General features: G+C 48.4%; 1 protein-coding gene across 5 annotated transcripts in view; it reads right to left on the bottom strand.

Annotated features, from left to right (window-relative positions):
- The window catches only part of POU2F3 (POU class 2 homeobox 3), an 88,192-nt gene that overhangs the window by 59,827 nt on the left and 4,423 nt on the right, over window positions 1-23,942 (bottom strand). For 2 of the 5 annotated variants that reach the window (XM_021062979.2, XM_084976366.1), the window contains exons 1-2: window positions 22,392-22,502; window positions 21,724-21,792 (exon numbers count right to left, since the gene is read on the bottom strand). In XM_021062979.2, the coding sequence (XP_020918638.2) occupies window positions 21,724-21,784 (61 nt within the window). In that variant the 5' untranslated portion in view covers window positions 21,785-21,792; window positions 22,392-22,502. Of the gene's footprint in view, window positions 1-8,966; window positions 9,359-21,723; window positions 21,793-22,391; window positions 22,503-23,942 lie in introns of those variants that run through there. The other 3 variants (XM_084976368.1, XM_084976365.1, XM_021062978.2) reach the window with 2 other exon arrangements.

The following is a 23,942-nucleotide window of genomic DNA, read 5'->3' as shown; positions in this document are numbered from 1 at the left end:
CGCCCTAAAAGACAAAAAGACCAAATAAAATAAAACAAAATAAAATAAAAAATAATAAAAATTGCTTTTATATTAAAAAAAAACAAACGATCCTTTCTTTCATGACATTATAAAGGTGGCCCAGTAAGGAATAATTTTAAAATTTGACCAAAGAGGAGTTCTCGTTGTGGCGCAGTGGAAACAAATCCAAGTAGGATCCATGAGGCTGCAGGTTCAATCCCTGGCCTTGTTCAGTGGGTTAAGGATCCGGTGTTGCTGTGAGCTATGGTGTAGGTTGCAGACAAGGCTCGGATCCTGCATTGCTGTGGTTGTGGCGTAAGCTGGCAGCTATAGCTCGGATTCGACCCCTGGCCTGGAACCTCCATATGCCACAAGTGTGGCCTGAAGAAGCAAAAAAAAAAAAAAAAAAAAAAAAAAAATTGACCAAAGAGAAAATTCATTCATTCCATAAGTATTTGCTAAATACATTCTATATACAGGCCCTGTTCTAGGCACTGGAAATAGAATATTAAAAGGGCAGATAGAAGTCCCTGACCACATGGAGCTTCTTTTCTAGCTGAGTAGACATAAAAGGAATAAGAAAAAAATATACAATTTCATTTAGAGAGAATTACTGTGGAGAGCAGTCATACATGGTCAGGGGAAGTGTGGTCAGAGGCTGTTCATAAGCAGGGTGGTTGGGGAAGGTCATTCCAGAAAGAAGATTCGGGGCCTGAATAGGGCCAGCGCAGGCTTGCCTGCTAAGGAACAGTGACATGGCCAGTATGGCTGCAGAGGAGTGGATGGGTAACCATGGACAAGATGACGTGGATCTGGCAGGCAGGTCATGTTGAAGACTTGCAGCATTCATGCCAAGGAAGCTGGGAGGTGATCAGAGGGTTTTGAGCAGAGGAGTGACATGAGCCGACTTAAGTGATTAAACCTACTGTAGGTGTGAGCAAGGAGGAAGGGAGAACCACCAGAAGGCTCTGGCAATGGGTCAGGCAAGAGAGGTCAGTGCACAGGACAGAGGGCAGCAGAAGGACCTGAACTTAGATATCCTTGGAATTGACAGCTGCCTGGACCAGCTGATAGGTGGGAGGAGGGGGGCAAGGGAAGGAGAGGAATCAAAGATGATTCCCAGGGCTGGGCCTTCTCCATGGAGGGAGTGGTGACACCATCCCTCAAGATGAAGCTGACTCAGGGAGAAGCCGGCCGGTAGTGTAAAATCAAAGGCGATGTTTTGGGATGTGTTAAGTTTGAGATGCCAATTAAATACCCCAGGAGAGGCAGAGAAATGTGTTTGGATTCAGGAGAGGTGGCAGATCAGAAGTATAGGACGGGTTGTTATCAGCTTATAGGTGGCATTTAAAGCCATGGGACTCAGTGAGGTTACAAAGGAACTGGTGAAGAGAAGGAAAGGTTGGAAATGATGAGGAGTCAGCAAAGGAGACCGAGAAAGGGTGGGCACACAAGTAGGAGGAAGACCAGACAGGTGTGGTGTCTGGAAAGCCAGAGAAGGTGTTTCCAGAAGGAGATAATAACATACACATGAATGAGACTTAGAAAGGGAGAGAAACCCTGGAGGCCAGAATACTCTGACTTGGAGACGTCATTGAGGTTTGGGAACAATTTAAGGAGGTCTTTGCTTTTGATTTCTGTGGATGTCATAAGAATGCTGTTTGCCAGATCCACAAAATGCAAAAGATGAGAAAGCAGCATTCAGAGACTAATTTTAAAACTTTTAAAAATTTAAATTAATTTTACATTTAAATTTTAAAACCTTAAAAAACTCACCAGCCGAGAAAATGAACCATTTCTCTTGCCCAGGAGTCTTTCCATGGCGTTTCTCCAGAGGCCTCTCCCCATGAGGATGCACCTGCTATGCTTGGAGTTTCCCCGTCTCATCCAACTCACTCTGACCTGCACCATTATCACTGTCTAACCTTGAGTCCCAGGCTGATGGAATGGCTGCACTGGAGGTGCCCAGGCCAGCCAGGCCTCCCAGGAGATGGGCCCCAAGACACCAAGGGAGAGCAGAGTGGCCCTAGCTCAGCATTAGATGCTTAGTAAAGGTTCAGTCCCTCAAAGTGACCTCGGTTCTGATTCTGATTCCTCCACTAAGCAAGTCAGTGTGTTCTCAGGAGACATGGCTTCCCCTAGCAGTGAGAAGGAGCTCGGGGCATCTGGGGGTCTGGGTGGAGGGACCGTGACAGTCTAATAGAGGCATTAGCTCATTTCTAATGACACGGTTGATCCTCTCTCCAGATCTGGCTGAGGGGGAACCGCCTTGGCCCTCATTTTACTGCTGTGCTTCTTCATGTTTCTCTCCCACAGTCCATAGGACTAGTTCCACCTGGCACCTCTCCCCACCCAGCCTACAGGAAAGACCTGGGAGGTGGTCCCTGGGAACTCTGGGCCAAGATCAAGCTCACTGGGGTTCTGCCGCTACTCTGATGCTCTAGGTTGAGAAGGGACTGGCAAGCCATTCCCAGGATTCAATATTCATTTTCAAAACACTGGGGGAGGCACCCTTCTTTGATAGAGAAAGGAAAGGATGCAATCACCATATTGTGGGAAATATGGGTCAATAATCACCAGAAACTTCTTTTCTTCCCCTTTAAGATGTGGTGTGCAGGAGCAGCAGGGCATACTTGAAACAGTCCAGAACGCAAGTCAAAGGATTAGGTTTCGCGCCCTGGCTCCATCACTCCCAAGCTGTGTAGCCCTGGTGAAGGCAGGAAGCTCCAGAGCCTCAGGTGTCTCAATGGCAAAATAAGGTTACGGTTCCAATTCTACCCATTTCCTAGGAATATGGTAAAGTTCAGTTGTAAACTGGGAAACACAATCCAGTAGTGGACTGGGCTCCAGACATCCTAGGCTATTCCTCCCTCAGGCCGAGCCTGATCCTTTGTCAGGGATTTTGCGCATGCTGTTCCCTCTGATGAGAAAGCCCTGCTCTCCCTAGAAAACACACACTCAGGAGTTCCCGTCGTGGCGCAGTGGTTAACGAATCTGACTAGGAACCATGAGGTTGCGGGTTCGGTCCCTGCCCTTGCTCAGTGGGTTAACGATCCGGCGTTGCCGTGAGCTGTGGTGTAGGTTGCAGACGCGGCTCGGATCCCGCGTTGCTGTGGCTCTGGCGTAGGCCGGTGGCTACAGCTCTGATTCAACCCCTAGCCTGGGAACCTCCATATGCCGTGGGAGCGGCCCAAGAAATAGCAACAACAACAACAAAAAAGAAAAAAGACAAAAAAAAAAAAAAAAAAAGAAAACGCACACTCAGCCTCCAAGACCCACCTCAAATGTCCATCCTCCATGAAGCTTCTCCAAAACAAAATGAGGGATTTCCCCCTCTGTGTTTCCACATCTCTTATTTATATATTTTCCAACACATACCACATTTTTTTTAGAGTCAGTGTTGTGTCTGTTTCCTTCATGAAAGTGTGAGGTCCTAGAGGCCAGGGTTATTACATCTTATTCATTTTTGTCCACGAGAGCCTAACAGTGTTTAATGCATAGTAGGAGCTGAATCACTGTGTGTTTAACAGATCAAAATGACTAAGACACTGCTACAAAAATAAATCTCCTTTTCAGATCTAAGAAATCACAGGCACCACCACCTGCAGAAACCTGAACACATTCTATTATCCAAGCTCTGGCTCCCTCTTTGGAAGATGAAGGCCACTTGCCGAAAAAACAAAACAGGGCAGACACACAGAGGCTCAGGAGCATTATTTTTAGAGTTCAAAGGACACTGAAGTTCAACCTCAGAGGGAAGCACCCTGCAGTGGTCACACAGTCTCAGAGACCCTGAATTCAGACTGAAGCATGGATATCTCAACTTGTATACCCATATAATTTTCCAAATAAACCCACTGCATCCAGACTCCAACACAGAGAGGATCAATTATTAGACTATAATCAACCAGTTTAAGCAAACAAACAGGATAGATACCAATCAAATTTGGAAGTGATTTAAAGCAGACATCGAGATCATTCAGACAACTGGATGATGAAATCAAGATTAGAAAATGTTTTGATTCTCATAGGAGGCTAAAGCCAACAAGATAAAATGTAACAGAAATTAATAACGTAAGTCCTGTATTTGTCAAACAGAATTCTCTAATTTAAAAAACAAAAGTCAACTGTACACATAAAAGATAGAGGAGAATGAACTTAGAAATGATTTAAGGTGGTAAATTTTATATTTAAATGTTACATGCTTTTTTACTACACACAAAAAAAAAGTAAAAAAATTTTTTTTTAAATTAGAGAATTCTGTTTGACAAATACTCTAACCCAGAAAGCTCCCTTTCTACTTCAGACTGGGTAGACAACTAAAGTAGTCAAATTGCACAAAAGCATTCCCTGCCTTTAAGACTATCTGCTACGTGTGATCTGGTAATCCTACAGGAGGTATATGTCCAAAGGAAATGAAAACAGGATATCAAAGAAATAGCTTCACTCCCCTGTTCACTGCAGCATTATTCACTGCAGCCAAGATAAAGAAACAACCTAAGAGTGCATCGACAGATGAGTGGATAAAGAAAATACGATAGGAGTTCCCTAGTGGCTCAGCGTGAGTTAAGGATTCAGCTTTGTCACGGCCGTGGCTGACATTGCTATAGTGTAGGTTCAGTCCTGGCCTGGGAACTTCTGCATCCTGCAGGAATGGCCAAAAAAAGGGCACAAAAAGAAGAAAATAGGATAGATAATCTATTTACAGATATATAAATACAGTAGAATCATATTCATCCATGAGAAAGAAGGAAATCCTGCCATTTGGGACAACATGGATTGACCTTGAGGGCATTATGCTAAGTGAAATAAGCCAGACAAAGACAAATACTGCAAGGAATCATTTATATGTGGAGTCTTAAAAAAAATAAATAAATAAAAAGTCAAACTCATAGAAACAGAGTGGAAAAGTGGTTGCCAGAGGCTGGTGGGGTGGGGGAAGTAGGGAGAAGTTGGTACAAGTTTACAAACGTTCAGCTATTAGAAGAATCAGGTCTGAGGATGTAATGTATAACATGGTGACTATAGCTGATAGGATTGTATAATTGAAATTTGCTATGAGAGGAAAACTTGAATGTTCCCTGCCACACACTGAAAGATAAATATAGAGGTGATAGATGCATTAATTAACTCAATGGTGGGAATCCTTTCACCATGTATACACACATCAAATTACGTGATGTACATTGTAAATATCTTACAATTTTATTTATTAGTAACACCTCAATAAAGCTTTTTAAAAAACTATGTGCTACAGTGTGAACCCTGATAATTTTTTTCACCAGTATCAATAACCAACTTCCAACTAGAACAACAGAAAAAAATCACAGCAGATACATATGGTGATGAAAAGTTCAGTGTGTGTAATATAAGATACTCGACCATCAAAATACCTCCACTCTGTATTTTACATTTTCAAAGAGGTTAAATCTCTTAAAGAAATACAACACAGCCCCCAAAACAAAAAGAAAAATAAGGAGTTCCCTGGTGGCCTAGTGGTTAAGGATTCGACACTGTCACTGCTGTGGCTTGGGTTCAACCCCTGGACTGGAAACTTCTGCATGCCTCGAGCATGGCCCCCAAAAAGCCCACACTCAAACCAAACCAAAACAAAACAAAAACAAAAACAGAGTCTCATTTCTCTTTATTGGCAGACATTGTTTGAAAATAAACATACAGCAGTTTCTCATGGAGAGGGGAAACGAGGGGAGACTGGTGTTAGAGTGTTTCATGTGAAAAAGAAAACAAAAAAGGGAAGATCCCATCATGGTGCAGTGGAAATGAATCCAACTAGGAACCATGAAGTTGCAGATTCGATCCCTGGCCTCACTCAGTGGGTTAGGGATCTGGCGTTGCTATGAATTGTGATGTAGGTGGCAGACTTGGCTCGGATTCTGTGTTGCTATGGCTCTGGCATAGGCCCGCAGCTGTAGCTCTGATTCGATCCCTAGCCTGGGAACCTCCATATCCTGTGGATGTGGCCCTAAACAAAGACACACACACACACACACACACACACACACACACACACACACACAGAGGGAGAATTTTACTGAACTGAGTGTACTGCACATGTGCGGTGAGGCTGCTTAAAAAGCTAATGCCATCCTATGCGTGAACAGACATGCAGATCATCACAGATCTCTGCTGAGAGCATCTGGCCCGGTTCAGGCCACCATGCTTTAAAAGGGACACTGATGAACTGGGTTATAGACCATGAGGACCAAGATGGCAAGGGTCCTGGACCAAATGAGGAAAGGGCATTTAGCTTAGAGAACACTTGCCTTTAGATTGAACCTTCTTCCTGGGATTGCCACGAGAATTAAATGAGAGATTCATTTTGTTAAGTGTGATAATAGTATTGTGGTTAAGAAGGAAAATGTCTTTTATGTTTTACAGATGCATATTGCCATATTTAATATTGTCTATAATTTACAAAGAAATATTCCAGTGACAGGAATGGTAGAAATTTGATGGTTGTTGCGAGTAGGCAATGAGAGTGTGTGTGTGTGTGTGTGTGTGTGTGTGTGTGTGTGTGTGTGTGTGTGTATAGGGGCTCATTGTTTTGTGTGTTTGAAATTTCAAAAAAGCAAAATATTCCTGAAAAAAAAAATGGATGAAACAAATATGGCAAGATGTTAACAACTATTAAATCCAGGTGATGTGTATACAGCTTTTTTTTTTTTTTTTTTTTGTATTTTTAGGGCCATATCCACGGCATATGGAGGTTCCCAGGCTAGGTATTGAATTGGATCTGTAGCTTCCAGCCTACACCACAGCCAGAGCAACTCAGGATCTGAGCGCTTCTGCGAACTGCACCACAGCTCACGGCAACACTAGATCCTTAACCCACTGAGCGAGGCCACAGATGGAACCCACGTCCTCACGGATACTAGTCAGGTTCGTTAAGTGCTGAGCCATGACAGGAACTCCTATATGGCTGTTCATTAAACTGTTTCTTTTCCATATGTCTGAAGTTTTTAAAAATAAAAAAATTTAAAGCAATTCAATGAGGGAACATTTGAAAGTTTTTGGCATAGCTCCTGGTGCATAGTAAGTGCTTGAGTAAATATCAGCAGACTTTTTCTTCCTCCCCAAATACTGGCATGGATGTGAAGCAGGCTAAGCCTGCAGCTCCAGAGAGTTGAACAAGGGCCAGTGGTGGAGGCTGCTAGGAAGCAGGCTTCGTCTCAGTATAAGGAAGAATTTTGTAGAATGTGAAATTGTCTAGCAGTGGAACCTACCATTTCACATCAACAGAGCTCCCCATCGCTAGGAATAATCAAGCAGAGGTTGCCTATTTCAGATGGTGTTTGAATTGAGAAGCAATTTGATAACATCAAGAAGAGGACCTCAGGTGATTTCAGGAGATTGAAAATTCCTTCCATCTCTAAAGTCTTAGGATTCACTGTAGCTGATTGAAATGTACCAGGGCTTTTTTTTTTTTTTTTCCTCCTGTAAGCTGATCACTGTCGGCAGTATCCGCAGAGAGAGGCAAGGAAGGACCAAAGAACATTCCTTACCATTTCCCTCTGTCCTGTTGGTTCTGCCCACAAAAAAAGAGATAAGAACACAGAGGAGAGAGATGGGGCAGAAAGGACTCAGAAAGGAAGCTTCAGAATCCTTGAATTGAATGTCTTGGGGGGAAAATAGGTAAGATCTGTGCCACGCTGGAAAGGACACCAGCTAAGGTCTCTCCAAGCCTCCTTTGGTTCCCATGGCCTCCTTGGAATCTCTGGACCACGAAGCTTCCAGCAAAAAAGCAGGAGAGCAAACATCTTGGGACTTTGGCTCACAGGCTAGGAGGGACCTCAGGAGGTCATCAGAGCAAGTTCTTTGGGAAGGTGAGGCCTTATTATTCACTCCACTTTACAGGTGAGGAAACTGAGTCTCAACAAGGTTAAGCGATATGTACAAAGTGACAGAGCTCTTAAAGTATGGGCATGTGTTGTGAACAATGCTCAGGGGAAGACAAAAACTCATGTCTAAAACCCCAATGTGGTATGTTCTTCCCACTCTAGCATGACTCCACTGTTAGCATTGTGTAAACTTGGACAGGGTCTGAGGACACCATCCAAGCCCCAGCTTAGAGGCCCCTGACTCCAGCATCTCCCTGATCCCACAAGGTACCTGGAACTGTTCATTTATACCAAAGAGCTCCTGGCAAAGTAAGAGGCTGCAGTTAGAGGGATTTGGATTATATACGAAGACAACATCCCAGTCTATAGAAAAATGGGATTAAGTGACCAAAAGAGGATAAAGGGCACCTCGAATTGGCAGGGAGCCTCAGGATTATGGAAATATAAAAAATTATTTCCTCAGACCAGGATGGCCATAATACCCAATGGAGTCCTGATAAGAAAGGCCAAGGATCAGTATGCAGGAAGTGCCAGGGGTCAAAAGTAACTTCAACCTCTGCCTCTCCTCCCTCGGCATCTGGTGGGCACCAGGTCAGCGGTCCAAGCCACCTGGCAAGGACCCCTGCCCGACAGTAGACAGAGGAGCCGGCGCCAGTCCTCTGCTTTCCCACCTCTGAGCCATAGCCTTCCGGGCCTGCTGATTTGCATGCTTTGGCAGCACTGGGCTGTGAGTTTGCCTGGGGAGCAATTCTCTGCGTGAGGGAGGTGGAAGCACAAGAATGGAGAACTGTTCCAGCAGGATTTTTCACTTCTGCCTGGTAAACACTCAGAGAGCATTCTGCAATGAGGCTGCACCTCTCCCATTTCTGGGTCGCTTCTCTTCTCACCAGCTCTGCTCCTGGGATAACCCAGTAGGACTTCCACTGTCACTTTATGACTGCTTGGAAATGTGCTGGTACTTCCTGGGATAGCAACGATTAAAGTGACCAGGACCTTGGAAGCACTCCTGGGCAGCCAGCCACCAGAGCCGACCAAGAAACTTCCCCGCAAGGTCATTTAAACCAGTCAAAACCGTTTTCCCCAGGACCCCACAGACACCATGCCTACCTTTCTTGTTACTTGAGATTCCTCCAAGGAACTGGGCATTGCTGCCTAATGGTCAGAGCTCTGTACAGAGAACACACGGTAAACTGAGCTTGAAGGTTACTTTAAAGGCTGTTTTACGCTGGACTTCGAGCAAGTTGCTTAATCTCCATAGCTTTCAATTTCCCTTACGTATTAAAACAAAAAATTCTGTCTGTATTCCTGCCACCTTCTTCATAGGAGCAAAGAAACGCCCAGGGAGAACCTGAGGGTAATCCCTGAAGCCCTCTGAAGAATAGGACACAGGAGGACCTTGATAGGCGGTGGGAAGAGCCCTAGGGGCTGGGGGACCTGAACTTCAGTTCTCCACTAGCTGAGCATTCTGGCTGTGGTTAGCAGATGCAAAGACGCGGTGTGCGTGCGTACGTACGTGCGTACGTACGTGCGTGTGTGCGAGTCATGCCCAGGGCAGACATCACTAATAGACTGCCACACTGGCTTCCTTCTCCTAAACACAGCGCCGAGCAACCACTGCCGATGATCAGAAGCGGCTCGCTTGAAGAAACTCACTTGTTACCCCCAGGCCGGATGATCTCTCAGGGTCTCTCCACCTCTGACCTGCTTGGATTTGGGGATTTCCATGAGTTAAAGCTTCTTCCTCTCTCGAATGGCAGGGTAAACATGACAGACCTCAGGGCTTCCTTGCAGCGTGGCCTGTGTGAGCGTCCCAGTGACTCTCTCCCCCTGCACCGTCATGAGACGGAACCCTGGAGCCTTGCTCTCCAGTCTGTTCCCACAAATGTAAGGAGCTTGAGGCCGGGCCACAGTGGACAGAAGGTCCTGTGCCGCCCACCTTTGCTAAAAGGGAGGCCCAGTGTCCTCCCTCTTCTCTTTGTAATTTGTCATGTCATTCTTTGATAAATGAATGGTTCTGCACCAAGGTCTTCTAATTTTTTAGGAAACACGATCCCCATTTCTTCTTAGTCTGAGCTGTAAGTGTGACTCTCTGGGCCCCCCTGCATTGCCGCTGCACTTCCTGCTGGCCACATACTGAAGCCACAGCCATCACCTGAGGTCCTAAGTGAGCAGCGTGGCCAGAGGCTAAGCTGAAGGAGCATCTGGGCCGATGTGTCAGGTTTCAGGAAAAGAGGCCAGGGACTCAGGCTCCTGAGGCAAAGAATCGAGCCAAAAGGCCAGATTCCCCACTGAAGCCTCCACTCATAATCCCCTGACCCTGGAAGCCAATAAAAATCCAACTTCAAAGGGAAAACTGTGTTAAAGAAACCCAGGGCTCTGGTGCACCTAAAAAATACAGGTCAGTGAAACACCTAGGCTGCTATTTTTCTATCAGAACTTTCTTATGCTGGAGGGGACAACAGAGCCTCCTGGTGCTGCACCTGCCACATACAGGAAACTGAGTCCCAGAGAGGACAAGCGATGAGCTAAAGGTCACACAGGAAATACATGGCAAAGCAGGAACAAAGCCGAGAGCTCAGAGCCCCGGACTTGACTCTCCACCACAGTCCAGGGGTTCCCTAAAGGTCACCTCCAGACCAGCCTCTGTTCTACTCTTCACCCAGCCTTGAGAGAGGGAAATGTTCAGAGAGGCTTAAGGTTGGTAAAGAGGAGTTCTCCCTGTGACTCAGCAGTAACGAACCCAACTGGTATCCGTGAGGTTGCAGGTTTGATTCCTGGCCCCACTTGGTGGGTCAAGGATCTGGCGTTGCCATGAGCTGTAGTGTAGGTCACAGACACAGCTTGGATCTGGCATTGCTGTGGCTGTGGCTGTGGCTGTGGCTGGCAGCTGCAGCTCCGACTTGACCCCTGGCCTGGGAGCTTTCATATGCCTTAGGTGCAATCCTAAAAAGAAAAAAAAAAAAGGAGAGAGAGAGAGAGAGGCACTCTGTTGCCCTCCCTCTTCCCAGGGCTGAGTGAAGTTGGGTGAGAAGGATGGGATGGAAGAGCAGGAAGAACTGCCAGAGGGTTAGGCAGTCAGCTCTGGTCCTCACTCCTCACGTGGGCACACAGGTGTCCTTTGTGCTTCTCAGAGGGACATATGTAAAGTAAGAAAACTTAGCCGGGAGATGCTATCTCACATTTGTAGGACAACATACACTTCCCAGAGCTGCTGCAGACCATTCTCATTTCAATCATGCCTCACAACTCGTTTTACAGATAAGAAAACAGAGGCCAGGTCCCTGCACCCGAGCTGGGGGGAAGGAAGTTGGATCTCACGGCTCAGGCTGAAGGGCCAGGGCACTTGCCAACATGCATGGGTTTGGGGGACATGTGCTGGGCTTGCTCCTTTCTGTGCAGAGATCCTCCATAGCCAGTCCTTATTTGAGCCTCACCTGCCTGTGAAGTCTACAGGGCTGGGATTCCAGAACTTCTGTTTCACCAGTGAGCAAACTGAGGCTCATAGTGGGCTTGTTAATGTCTCAGAGCCATAGCCCACTTCTGCCTCCAGACATCTGGTCCTTTCCCTCACCCTGCGTAATACCTCTTCCTCTCCTTCTGGGGCCTGTGTTCCTAGGGCTGGAGGGGTCACTTCTGAGGGAAGGACGATGGGGAGAGGAGAGGCTTTGTCCAACAAAAGAACTAAACAAAAACAAAGGACAGAGGAAGGCTCCCCAGGGTTCGGAGAGGGCTTTTAAAGAAACAGGGATCTCAATCCCATCTGTGGCCTTGGGAAAGTCATTCCCCTTTTCTGACTCCAGTCTCTTTTCCCATAAAATAGGAGAAATGGTACTAGATCAGAGAATTTTCAAAACTTTTGGTAGCAGATTCAATAATAGGGAGTAATTAATAGCTGACATTTATTGAGCATTTACCACGCACCAAGCTTTGTATTAAACATTTTATACACAGGACAGCATTTAATCCTCAAAACTACCCTATGAGTCGGTGCACTTATTCTACCCATTTTACAGATGAGGAAACTGGGGGCTCTGAGAGGTAAATCAAGGCTGCTGATTAGCAAATTGCTGAGTAGGAACTCAAGCCCATGTCTGTCCACCAGCCAGGGCTGACTACACCACAATATACTATCCAAATGAAAACACATATGGAGTTGCCACATGAGGGGGAGTTTTCCAGAAATATGAATATCATCTCATCTTCTTAAATCTGTCCCATCTCTAAGCACTGGGTCCTGAGAGGAGGGATCTTTCCACCAGCTCCTTCCTCTCCTTCCTGCAGGTCCTTGATTGCTTTGAGTCAGTTTGTTTGAGGGCCCCAAAGCATGCCTCCCACCCCCAAGTTCAGGTAGTTATGCCTGTATTGGCCACAAGTGAGTGAATTCACAGGTCTACTCAGGAGACAGCCCATATTCCTGTCTGGAAGATCTCTAGGCTGGCCCCTCGGTCACTGTCCGCATCATCTGGACATTTTGTCCTTCTGATACTAATACTGGCAAATAACATTACCCTATGGCAGGCACTGTTTTTAGTGCTTTGCAAATGTTCACTTGTTCCATCCGCATGGCAACCCTATGGGACCTATCTCTATTATCACCCCGTTTTACAGTCTAGGAAAGTACGCAGAGAGTTAAGTCACCAGCCTAAGGACATATAACTAGTAAGTAGAGGAGCTGGGATTCAAACACAGGCTCTGGCTCCAAAGTCTATGCCCTTAAGGACTGCATCTTAGTAAGCTGGGGCCAGGAGTGCCCTTCCTAACACAGGAAAGGAACTGGGGGTGCAGCAACCTGCATCGTACAAATAACAGCTGGTGCTCACAGATCTCAGCATCTTAGAGCTGGATGTGATCTTTGAGACTCTCAAGTTCAGACCCTCCATCCAAAGCATGAACCCAGGCCAGAGACGGGAAGTGACTTGGCACAGGTTGGTGGTAGAGATGAGTCCAGAATCCATCTCTCCTCACACCTCCTCAGCCAAAGGAGAAGGTACAGACTGTTTCTTCAGTTTCACTAATAGAAAAACTGACATGGGTCCCTTGTCGGCAGAAGGAGGGAGGCCTGAGCCTGGGCCAGAATCCCTCAGTGGTCCTTAAGAACCCAAGCATCCTCAGGACCCTGGGGGTAGACTGAGTCTGGCACCAGGAGGGGATGGAGACCCAGAGGGATCTCCCAGGAAGCAGAAGCTACTAACACCCTGCCCAGGTCTCCAGGGGCCTGTGGGGACAGAGACAGGGTGGGAGTGATCCAGCTCAGCGCCCCCTCCCTTTGCTATCTTGCTGCCCAGAGCAGACCTTTCCCAGCCAGCTTAACCCCTTTTGTCCCGTGCTTTCCTCCTCAAGAAAACCTTAATCATCCTCATTTGAATTTCAAATGACCTCTCCCCTCTCCCCCTCCCTGCCCCAACAGGCTTTGAGGCAGGGATATGGAAATTCACCCAGCAGTATGGAAATCATTGCCCTATGCAAATCAGGCGCCAGGACCCCATCGTCATAGCAACCACTGGGTTTCCTTTCCTCTGGGCACCTCCCTGGGCTCTCTGGCTTAGATTTTATGTTCCTCTTCCCAGCAGAGTAGGTGGGGTGGGAAGACCCCCTGCTGGGGGCCTCCCTACAGCCACAGGAGACAGTTGGGGCACCCCTCAGTGTGGTGCCCAGCGTGGCCCAGACCTGCCAGGCCATCTGCCTGCTTTTCTCCTGCAAATCTGGCCAGACACACCCAAGCAGGGCCATCTGCTGTCTTCTCCCCCGACCCCCCACTTGCCCCCCCCCCCCCCGGGTTAGCTTAATCCAAGGATGGGCTAGATGGTGGTGAGGAAGTTCTAGAGTCTGGAGGGCACTGGGATGCCCCTAAAGGGGGTGACAGGAGAGGAGAGACTTAGGGGGCTTTGGCGGTGCCAGTGGTAGGGGATGGAAAGCAGGGCATAGAACCCATATGGAAAATGCCATGCAAATTAACACCTATTATTTTTGAGTCAATAGCACTGGTGCTTTTTGAAAGAAGGCTGCAACTCTGTGCCCCTGCTCCCGGCTCGGCACAAAGGCCTACCCTCTTGGAGTCTCCCAGGGCCCTCTTATTACTCCAGAGCTCCCCCAGAGAGCCTAGCCCATGGAAGAGACAGGAGGGACTCTGAACTGTTAGTGGCTGAAGTCCCTAGAAATGAAGTTCAAGCCTCCTTTGAGGGCTCTGCTCATGCTCTGAGCCTACCCAGCCTGCCCTACCAGACCCTCAGGCTCCAGTGAGGGGGACCCAGTGCAGCCGCAGGTGGGACGGCCTCATGCTGTTTCCCTTTAAAGGACCACATCTGACCCTCTTCCCCTTGGCCATGGGCGGTGAGGAGTGAGAGGATGCGAGCAGAGCTAGGCCTGCCTCTCCCCTCAGCAACTCTTCCTAAGGACAGAGGAGCCCCTCGCTTTCCCCGGGGACCCACTAGCAAATGCTGGCCAGGGCTCCAACTTTCATCTCCCCCATCCCTCTGCAGCTTCACAACACTGCCCCCCCTACTACCCCAGCTGGCCTTCCACAGAGCCTTGACCAGACAGAAAGGCTGCCAGTGGGTGCCCCCACCCAACCCCTTGCCCACCCTGCCCTGAGGTGGGGATTGTGTGAGTTGTGTGTATCTGCGTGTGAGTGTGAGTTGTGTGCGTATCTGTGTGCTTGGGAACGGGATGGACCGCGTGCAACGGCATCCAGTTGCCTGGATTTGAGCTGCTCTTCAAGCCCTAAGACGTCCTCATTAGGCTGCTCATTGCTCTTCAAATTCTTTTTCCACTTGTTCAGCACTTTTCCGCACCAGGTGTTCATTGCCCTAATTGTTTCTTAGGAAGAGGGTGGACGCAAGAGACCAAAGCATCTACCCACAGCTTGTGAGGGAGGGGGGCTGCAACTTGGGTGTCTCAGTGAAGGTCAAGGCCGGGAAGCTGCAGTAGCCCTAGTCACTGGACCCTGCTGGGGCCCAGTCACCCAGCCTGTTGGGGGAGGGGAGACACGGGAGGAGGAAAGGTGTTATTCCACCCCTGCCAGTGCAGGATGACTTGGGACCGGGCTTCCTGCTGGATCTCCCCGTCATCACCCCCCAGGACACGCAGAGTGGGAGTAGGAGGGGTGCTAGGAAGGTCATAAGATGTATCCACTGCCCATGGGAAGCCAAAGGAGAGGGACATTCTTGTACACCTTCCTATCCTCTAAGGCAGGGCACCTCCAAGTGGGGTCTAACAGCCAGGCTGGTCTGGCTGTCCATGAAGGTCTAAGACCAGATGCGTCCAAACATAGGGAATAAGAATTTAGAAATGTTCGCAGCAACCCAAGTATGTGATTAGTGGGTGCTCCCTGTGGACACGGTGTAGATGAGTTTGGACCTTATTGCATGTGTGTGTGTATGTGCGGTGGCAGGGTTATGAGCTGTGTACCCACCAGTGGGACCACAGCCTGGTCTATGGCAAAACAAAAATAAAATGACTGGTCCTGCAGCCCACGTTGTTTGTGAAGCAGGGACCTCAGAATGACCATGGATGAAACCAAGCGGGACTCCGATGATAAAAGAAAGCCACAGATGCTCCCCACACATGGCCCCCTTGCTTTGTTCCCTCTTAGGCTGGAGAGAAAAGGAGATCCAGGTTCTTCTAGGGGCTGCAGAGATGGCAGCTGTATGGGGGGAGGGGGCACTTCCCTGAAGACACCTCGAAAAGAAAGAGGGACCGGTGGCAGGCCCGACTGTCCCAGTTACCCATCAACTGAACCCCATGGGCCTGTCCTGTGGGGCTGAGTTTGGGACTACACAGATGAGACAGTGTCTGTGAGCTGTGAGGCATGGCCCAGGTGTGAGCTGCTATTATAACTGTTTTATTTGCTAAGGTTCTCTGAGTGTCAGAGGCAGCTAGGTGATTCCTGATGCCACAGGCTGCTTTCCAGACATGTCTGGCACACAGAGTCACAACATGAAGCCTGAATGGTGAATGAATACCTCCTCATCTCCCTGACACAGAAACTGGCAATGCGGTGAGATGGAAGCCACTCTTGATTTGAGAAGGCCTGAACAAGAGGCAACGAACGGGCTGATGCTGCAGCATGAGGGTTGTAGGCAAGAGATAAGAAGGGACTTCCAGGCACTGAGGCAGTGACCAGGAGAAATGTGGGGGTTACGTCTTAAGGATGGAGGATAAATGAGGGGAAAATATCTCTAAGGACAATAGATTCTCTTGTTTTTCAGGGATGGTTTTGAAATGTCTCCAAAGGAAGAGAGAGGCCTGGGCAAGATTCCTCTCAGAATCCCTATGTCCCCAGGGACTCATATCTGCCCCCTCTCCAAAATCTGGAGGGGGTGTGGCTTCCTTTTTCTCCTCCAGAGAGGAAAGCGACAGAGCATGTGCAGACTGAGGCACAGGACCAGAGTCCCCAGGCTTGAATCTAGAGACCACCAGCCCTTATCCTTCACTGCACTCCTGCAGCCCTCTTCTCCCCTTAGTAGGACAAGGACACTCAAGTCCAGGGCACAAGTAGACTTGTCCCGCCTTGCGCAGTGACAGAGCTCCGTCTTATCTCCTGAATGTTTCTGATAATTATTAACCTAATGGTGGGTTGTATTTGTGTGGTGGCATACACTTTGCAAAGTGCTTTCACACTCACTGTCATTTAACCATAAAAGGGTGTGTGTGTGTGTGCCTGCCCACCCACGTGTCTCACTTAGAAAGAGCTGTCAATAGGAGACTCTTCTGCACCTTTCCCCAAGTCTCACTTCACCCCAGGTACTCCTTAGACTTCTGCCCTCTCTGTCACTGAAAGAAGAGTATTTGGGTTTAAAAAAAAAAAAAAAAAAAAAAAAGTCACACACATCTCTAGAGTCTTCTACCTGTTTCTGCCTGGAATCTCACCTTGTTGGTCCCAATGAGATGTGGTTTCTTCGTCCTCAACTTGTTCTCTTGGGGACTCGGTAGGATGGAGTTGGTGAGGCCCCAGGAATGAACCTTTCGAGAGGGGGTGTTTCTCATCTTGGGTCAGCTACTCATTCTTTCTGTGGGTCCCTAGGAGAATCACTATCCTTTCTGGGCTGCCCTATATAATCATGTCCATTCCTTCTGAAAACTGTGCCAAAAGGTACCAGAGTTAAGTAAGGAGACTTTCTGCAGTAGGTCCTCCAGCTGACTCCTGGGGATGGTCCTTCTGGAGGGCGCAACCCTGTAAGCCATTTCGCCTCACAGACAGGGAATTGAGGGCAGAGAAGAAGGGGGCAGCAGGAAGGCACGACCTACAGAGTCTGGTCCTGCCCCCTTCACGTCTAGCCCCCGTTTTCCTCCCCTGGGTTCCCCTCACTGAGTCTTCCTGTCCCAGAGTTCTGAGCAGGACAAGGTGCCAAGCATTTGCTGCACTGTCGTCTGGGCCTGCAACCCCCACCCCCGCCCTGCTCCCAGCCCCTCAGCCAAATGACAACCGAGCCTACAGAGTGAGGGGAGCTGGGGCTGGTGTGTTGGAGAGGCTGGTTCAGAATAAGAGGCAGGGAAAGTGCTCTCTGAGGTCAGGTCCCCACCCTCCAAATTCACTGGAACACAGTGAGGGGACGCCAGCTCTTTCCTTCTTCCCCAAACAAGCACGTTTTGGCCCCAGACAAGGCTTCTCCCTCTTGGATGAGACCGACACCCCAGCAGGGGCGTGGCTGCCCTCTAGTCCCTTTGGCTGGAGCCACCCTCCAGAATTTTGGCAGCTCCCTGATGCCACCACTCTCATGTCCTCTGCCCCTGGTCCCCAGACTTTCCACCACTATCCCTGGGTAAAAAGTTACTGGAAAAACCCGGGTTTAATTCTGTCATTCGCTCGGTACACCATCTTGGGGAAATTAGCTAACGAGCCTCAATGTCCTCACCTGCCAAGTGGGATGGTGCCAGCCACCCTCACAGAATTGTTGTAAAGGTCAAACGCATTAAATGTTTGAACCTGCTCTGCCAGACACAAGTGGGTCTGTCATCTACTCCAAGCTGAATTCCTGGAGGAAAAGCTCCTTGAACCCAGGGACGTTTTCTTCATCTTTCTGAACCAGGATCTGAGGCGAGCGTGCTCTGCAGACATTGGTTACAGGACTACGAGCGAGTAAGGGCAGCGGGGAGGGTGGAGCCTGAACACAGCAGGGTAGCTGAGGGCATGAGAGGAGAGTGCGCACCTCCGAGAGGGACAGTGGAAGGAGGTGGCATGGGGGCCTCAGGGGCGATGGGGTGGACAGGGAGAGCTCCATGCTGAGGCAGTCTACACACAAATGCAGAGTGTGGGGATTGACGGGAGAGAATTTTAAAAAGCAGAATCGCGTAGACATCTTTAAAAATTTAGCCCCCAGAGATTATCCAGCCCCCAATCCTTCATAACAGGGAGGAAAAGAAACATCCGGGTGGGAAACACTTGCCCAATAACCTGCAGGGAGTTGATAGCCTAGAGTCCCGCCTGAGTTTGATTCCTAATTCGAAGCTGTGTGATCCTGGGCTAGTTAGCTTCTCATTCTGAGCCGCAATTTTCTCATTGATAAAAACAGGGATGGTAAGAAGTAAGGTGATGCGTGTAAAGTTGGCCACGTGTGCTTGGGGATGGGAAGGAGGCTTTCTCTCCCTCCTCCAAAGCCCACTGGATTTGTCCTCCTCTGTGTTGGAGGCTGCACTGTGACCAGCATGGTCAAAAGTCACAGGGTTATAGCTGTGTGGGTGCTTGGGGGATGGTCAGTTACAGACCTGGGGGCTTTTGAAGTGTGGATAAAGCTCTATTTTTCTCAACCACTGAATTCGGAACAGAAAAGAAAATTGTTATCAGCCTCAAGAATGAAGGAAAATAAAAACATCGTGAGATAAAGGAGAGGCTAGAAAAGCTGGTAGATCAGAAATCTAGAGGCAGCTCGGCTCCAGTCTGGTGGGGAGTGTGGAAATAGCACTGGACAGAAGATTGGAAGCCTTTTCTGGTCCCTAGTGCTGTCACAAAGACCCTCTGTCCTCTGTCCCTCCATGCCTCGGCTTCCTCACAGGCAGGAGGAAAGGGGAGAAGTTGCTGCCCTGCCAGGTCTCTCCCAACCTGGTCTGTGTCTGGACCAGAAAATGCTCTCCTTCGCAGTCCTGGCCAGCGAGGATGGGAAAATTCACTTCCCTTTCTCAGCTCCCACCTTGTGCCCCTTGGGGATTTCACACAAGACAGAGGGTGCTCTCAGGGAGCTGGGGCTTTCTAGGTCACCTTTGTTTATAGTTCCCTTAAAACCTAGAGACAAACCAGCCCTTAATTCATGCACTGCTGGTAAGGGGAATCTGCCTTTTAAAAATCCAAAGGAAGCCATTAAACCAAGTTGGAAACCACTGTGACTCATCATAAGCTTTCCTCTGTAAAAAATGAGTCAGAACGACTTTCCAGGAAGTTTGGTTACTTTAATTAGCTCCCTCTTTTCCTTGCCCTTAAAAACATGCAGCAAATTGATGATCACGTAAATATGGATCTGACCAGCTACCACGCTTAACCCCCAGAAGGGAAGGATCTGGGGGTGGAGGTGTTCCAGACAGCATGGACTAAAGGATGTCCTTGCAGTCCAGGAGAACCCACCCAGAATCCTTCCCTGAATGGTGGAAGGAGCAAAATCAACCTCTATGGCTGAGCCCCTTGGCCTGAGTGAAGGGGAGAAGGGCACCTCAGCTGCCTGTAGCCCCAAAACAGATAGAAGCAAGGCTCATGTGTTTATGACAGAATCACAGACTCTTAATGATGCCATTAGGGGTAACGATGGCCATGGCTGTCATGTGCCAAGCACTGTGCTAAGGGCTTGAACTCTCAACCCTCTCTCTGTGACTCTATGATGAATATTAATTGTCCTCTTTAGAAGAGATGAGGCTAAATTAACTCATCAGATTATATGACCAGTAAGCAGCAGAGCTGTGACTTTTATCCTAGGTCTGTTTGATTCTAAATCCATACTCTTTCAGAGAGTCATCTATCCTACCTCCTAAGGAAGCCAAGTGCCTGATCTAAGGTCACAGTTAAATTGGCAATAACAGGGATGACAGTCGTATTCTGAAAGCCCCAGTTTATGTCCAGATTCTTTCCCCTTCAACTGCGTCTCTACGTGGCTCCCACCATCCCAGACAGGAGACCAGAACCTGCTGAGATTGGCTGTTAACACCTTAACCTTCCTAATCCCCAGCCAGGATCTGAATGCCCTCCCTCTCCTGGCTCACTTTTCAGGGTTTCAGGTAGTTCCTTCTCACTCCCACCTTACTGCATAACTAATAGCAGAGCATCAGAGCCGGCCTCTCAGTGTGGTCTTCCTCCCACATGGACACTCTTAGCTGTGTTCCCACATGGCTGGGGCAATAGACCAGGCCGAGGTGAACAGAGTTGGGTCCAGCCATCCTGTTACCTGAAAAGGGCACCCCAACTTCTCCTGAATCATGGCTTCTGGACTCTAGTTTTTCTTTAGGGAAGCATGTCAGAGCAGAGATGTGCCTATTTCTCTTCAGGGGAACTGATTTGAAAGCCTTGTTCAAGTTCTAGAGATTAAAAGGAATTTTCTTTACAACTGGGGAGAACAGATGCCCCACTCCACAGACCTTTAGTAAAACATACTCCGCTAAGAAATCCATTGACAAATGGCTGCCATTGGCCCACCCTCTCCTGGCCCAACTGTCCCCAGGCACAGAGTAAAGTATCAAACCCGAAGCTCTACCTGTGCAAACACTGTTTCACTACTAAACTGGGGGGCAGAGAAGTTTACGGTAAATGCATCCACAAGACCCCTAGCTATCTTGTCCCCAGTCCCAAATCTTTTAGCTTCAAGAATGGGACTAGACTGCACCTGAAGACCTGGGAAAAGATTTTAGCTCTGGGGAACATCAACTCTCTTCCACTTCTAATTTCTATGCCTCTAATGATCCAGATGAAAGACTAATTGAGGTCTTGTTGGGATGCTATTAAAGTTATTTGGAGGTGTTACAATTTATACTCATCTTTCTTTAAGTTCTTTTTAATTATATGGATCTCTCAAAGCAAGGCTTGGACGATGGAGTTAAAAGCAGAGAGCTATGATACTTTCTTCTCAATTCTTCCCTGTCCTCTTTCTCTTATTCACAAAGCAAATGCATCTGCAGGCACCAAGCCTTCTTTTCCGGGTCTATTTGCCACCCACATGCATGTAATTTGAAAGAGGAACAGTTGTACACGGGCCTCCTTGAGTAGGACTATTGAGAAATCTGGGGTTAAAAGGCCTTAGTCCCCATCTACTAAAGACAAGTTCTGGGAGTTCCCGTCGTGGATCAGTGGGTTAAGGTCTCTGTGAGGATGCAGGTTCGATCCCTGGCTTCACGCAGTGGGTTAATGATCCAGCATTGCTGTGAGCTGTGCCAGAGGTTGAAGATGCGGCTCAGATCTGGTGTGGCTGTGGCTGTGGTGTAGGCTGCAGCTTCAGTTCCAATTCAACCCCTGGCCTGGGAACTTCCATATGCTGCAGTTGCAGCCATAAAAAGAAAGAAACAAAACAAAACAAAAACCAAACAAACAAAAAGGCAAGTTCTGCCTTCTACGAGTCAGTAGCAGCTGGAAACACAGCTTGCTGCTTCTAGGGGTGTTGGAATGGCGTATCAAGAAGTGACTCTCCTCCCTAACTTGTTTGTTTCTGAGGATCTGACCCTTTCCTGGCTTAGTTCCAGAAGCTTTGTTCCCCTGCAGACCAACATCTACTGCTCAAGGCTCCAGGGTAATATCCCTGTCTCTAGGGAATTCCTTCATTTCCAAAGACCAAGACTTTGGGTCCAATGGGCTGAAAGACCACACCAGAAAAGACAGCACATTACTCGACAAATTCCAACAACTCTCTCCCACCCTTGCTTTTCTGTTTCATTCCCCAGCAGAGAAGAACCTTACCTGTCTCCACCTGGCTGAGAGCACCTCGAGAATCTGTGGAATCTGCTACATCCCCGCTCATCTTGATATCTGCAGGGAAAACACAACTGATTTTAATAACAGGTCACAATTGTTCTTGCTATGACATATGTGGCCTTAACTAAACAGCGAACATGAATGTGTAATTACAACAACCATCAGACTTTCAAATTCCTGATTCCTGAACATCCAACCATTAGAATATTCATAAGCTTGGGCGCATATCCGCTCCTCCCAGGCTTGCCTCCTCCCCCCTTTCTCCAGCGCTACTGCAGGGTCTCTCCCCTTTGCATCATTCATTGCCACTTCCTTCTATCACCAGGCTCAGTTGGTAAAAATGTAACAAGGGGAGGGGTACAGAGGAGAGTGGGGGATGGGAGAGAAAGCTTCCCATCCTCCATCCTCAGTTCCTTTGGGATTTGGGGACTGTGTGTACGTTATTTTTTAAAGTAGCATAAGAAATATCCCCCTCCCATCCTTCCCGTATAATAACTCTTCCCTGAGAGGTAAGAGTACCCTTGAACCAAGGCTTGCTCTTCTCATCTTTCTTCCCCAATCCTGCCTCTGTTCTCTGTCTGACTCTCAGAGGTCGCCCACTGTCTGGGGTTCAAACCCTAGCTCCTGTGCTGCCCTCCTGGTGGAACCCTTACCTTTTCTCCTACTCCTTCAGCGTTCTCAGTGAGAAAGGGATGGCAGGCGGGTCAGGGCCCCGCAGAAAGAGAGGACCTACACAAGGTCCCCTGTCTCAGCCCCCAAGTGCTGTTGATACGGCCTCTCTGCCCTGCTTCATTTCAATAAATTAAACATTTACCCACAACAGACAGCTGCCACCACCTAAGAGGCCCCTAAGTCTCCTCCAGGGTCAGCAGAGAGAAGAAAAGAGGCAACTTTGAACTAACTCACTCTCTCCGCTCCTCTCCTTATTAAACCACCCAAATACCGAAGCCGTTAAAGACAGAAGAATATTTTATTCAAATTGTGTTGACCCCCCCCCCTTACCACTCTCCCCCCTTTTCTGGGGCAGCACTTTAACTCTTTCAAACCAGATAAAGACTTGGTGAGCTCATTTGCATACCCAGCTCCCCAGCCAATCCTGGGTAAGCAGGCCGTCTGAATTTGCATCAGGTAATCAGGCAGTTGGCAGTCCGGACTCCGGAGGTCTGGAGATGATCAGGATGAAGGAGAAGGGTGGACCTCCGCCCCAGGAAAAGCGGGAAGAAACCTACTTTTATTTCTTATTTATTTTGGGGTGGGCAATGATGTGTGTGGCTCTGGCAGAGATTTAAGTTGTGGCTCCTGGGGGTGTAGTGACTGCAATGCATGGGGGTAATTGCCATGCCAAGCAAGACGGAGCCAGGGAGCCCCCAGGTTCTTTGGCTCTTAGAACACCCCAGCAGCAGGAGAGGGAGTAAGCAACCTTGGGAGCCACTGTAGCTTGAGGAATATTTTTGAGACCAGCCAAAGTGATGACTCCTAGGTACGCGTACTTGGGGGGCTGTAGAACCCTCCCCAGACATCCACACTGTCCGGTGTGGTTACAGACCTTTAGGGGAAACCCTGCAACCACACCCACCCCCCCTCCCAGTGCACTACATTTAAGAAGGCATTTCTTGAGCCTAATTGAAGTCCTTCCTGCTGCAGTTTGAAACTTTCTGTACAGTCTGTCATGCATGAATATGCAGAATAACTGGTGTGGGCCACCTGGACAAATGTGTAAAGGGCTTCCGTCACTGCTCACTTTCCGCTCCAGTGGGGAAAGGGCCTTTGCTTCTCCCCACCCATGAAGTCCCACCCTGGAGCTGGGCATTGCCGATCACAGATCAGCTCGGTCACACTTCCCCATAGGGATTCTTCAACAGTGCTGAGAAAAAGTCAGAGACTGCCCGGAAGGGGTGGGGGTGGGGGTGGCGAGTTCTCACTCTCCGTGGGTTTTCAAACCTGCTTCAGTAGCACCTGGAATTTAGAACATGGGTTTTGACAGCAGACAAACCTGGATTTAATCCCAGTGCCATCTTAATTAGCAGGAGGACCCTGCCCGAAATGTGAACCTCCGTTTTCTCAGTTAAAAAATGGAAATAATGATACTTCCTGGAGATATCATGAGGATCAAATGAAAACTGCCTGGCAGCGTTCCTGGCACAAAGGAAGCACGTGATAAATGAATTAACTAAACAGATACTTAGTCCCCTCCTCCCACTCTA

The sequence above is a fragment of the Sus scrofa genome, chromosome 9 (assembly GCF_054392235.1).
Source record: "Sus scrofa isolate SSC_HxYL_T2T_F1_AM1 chromosome 9, Sscrofa_HxYL_maternal_Yorkshire_Landrace_v2.0, whole genome shotgun sequence".
Lineage (NCBI taxonomy): Eukaryota > Metazoa > Chordata > Mammalia > Artiodactyla > Suidae > Sus > Sus scrofa.
This window is presented reverse-complemented; position numbering and strand designations above follow the sequence as displayed.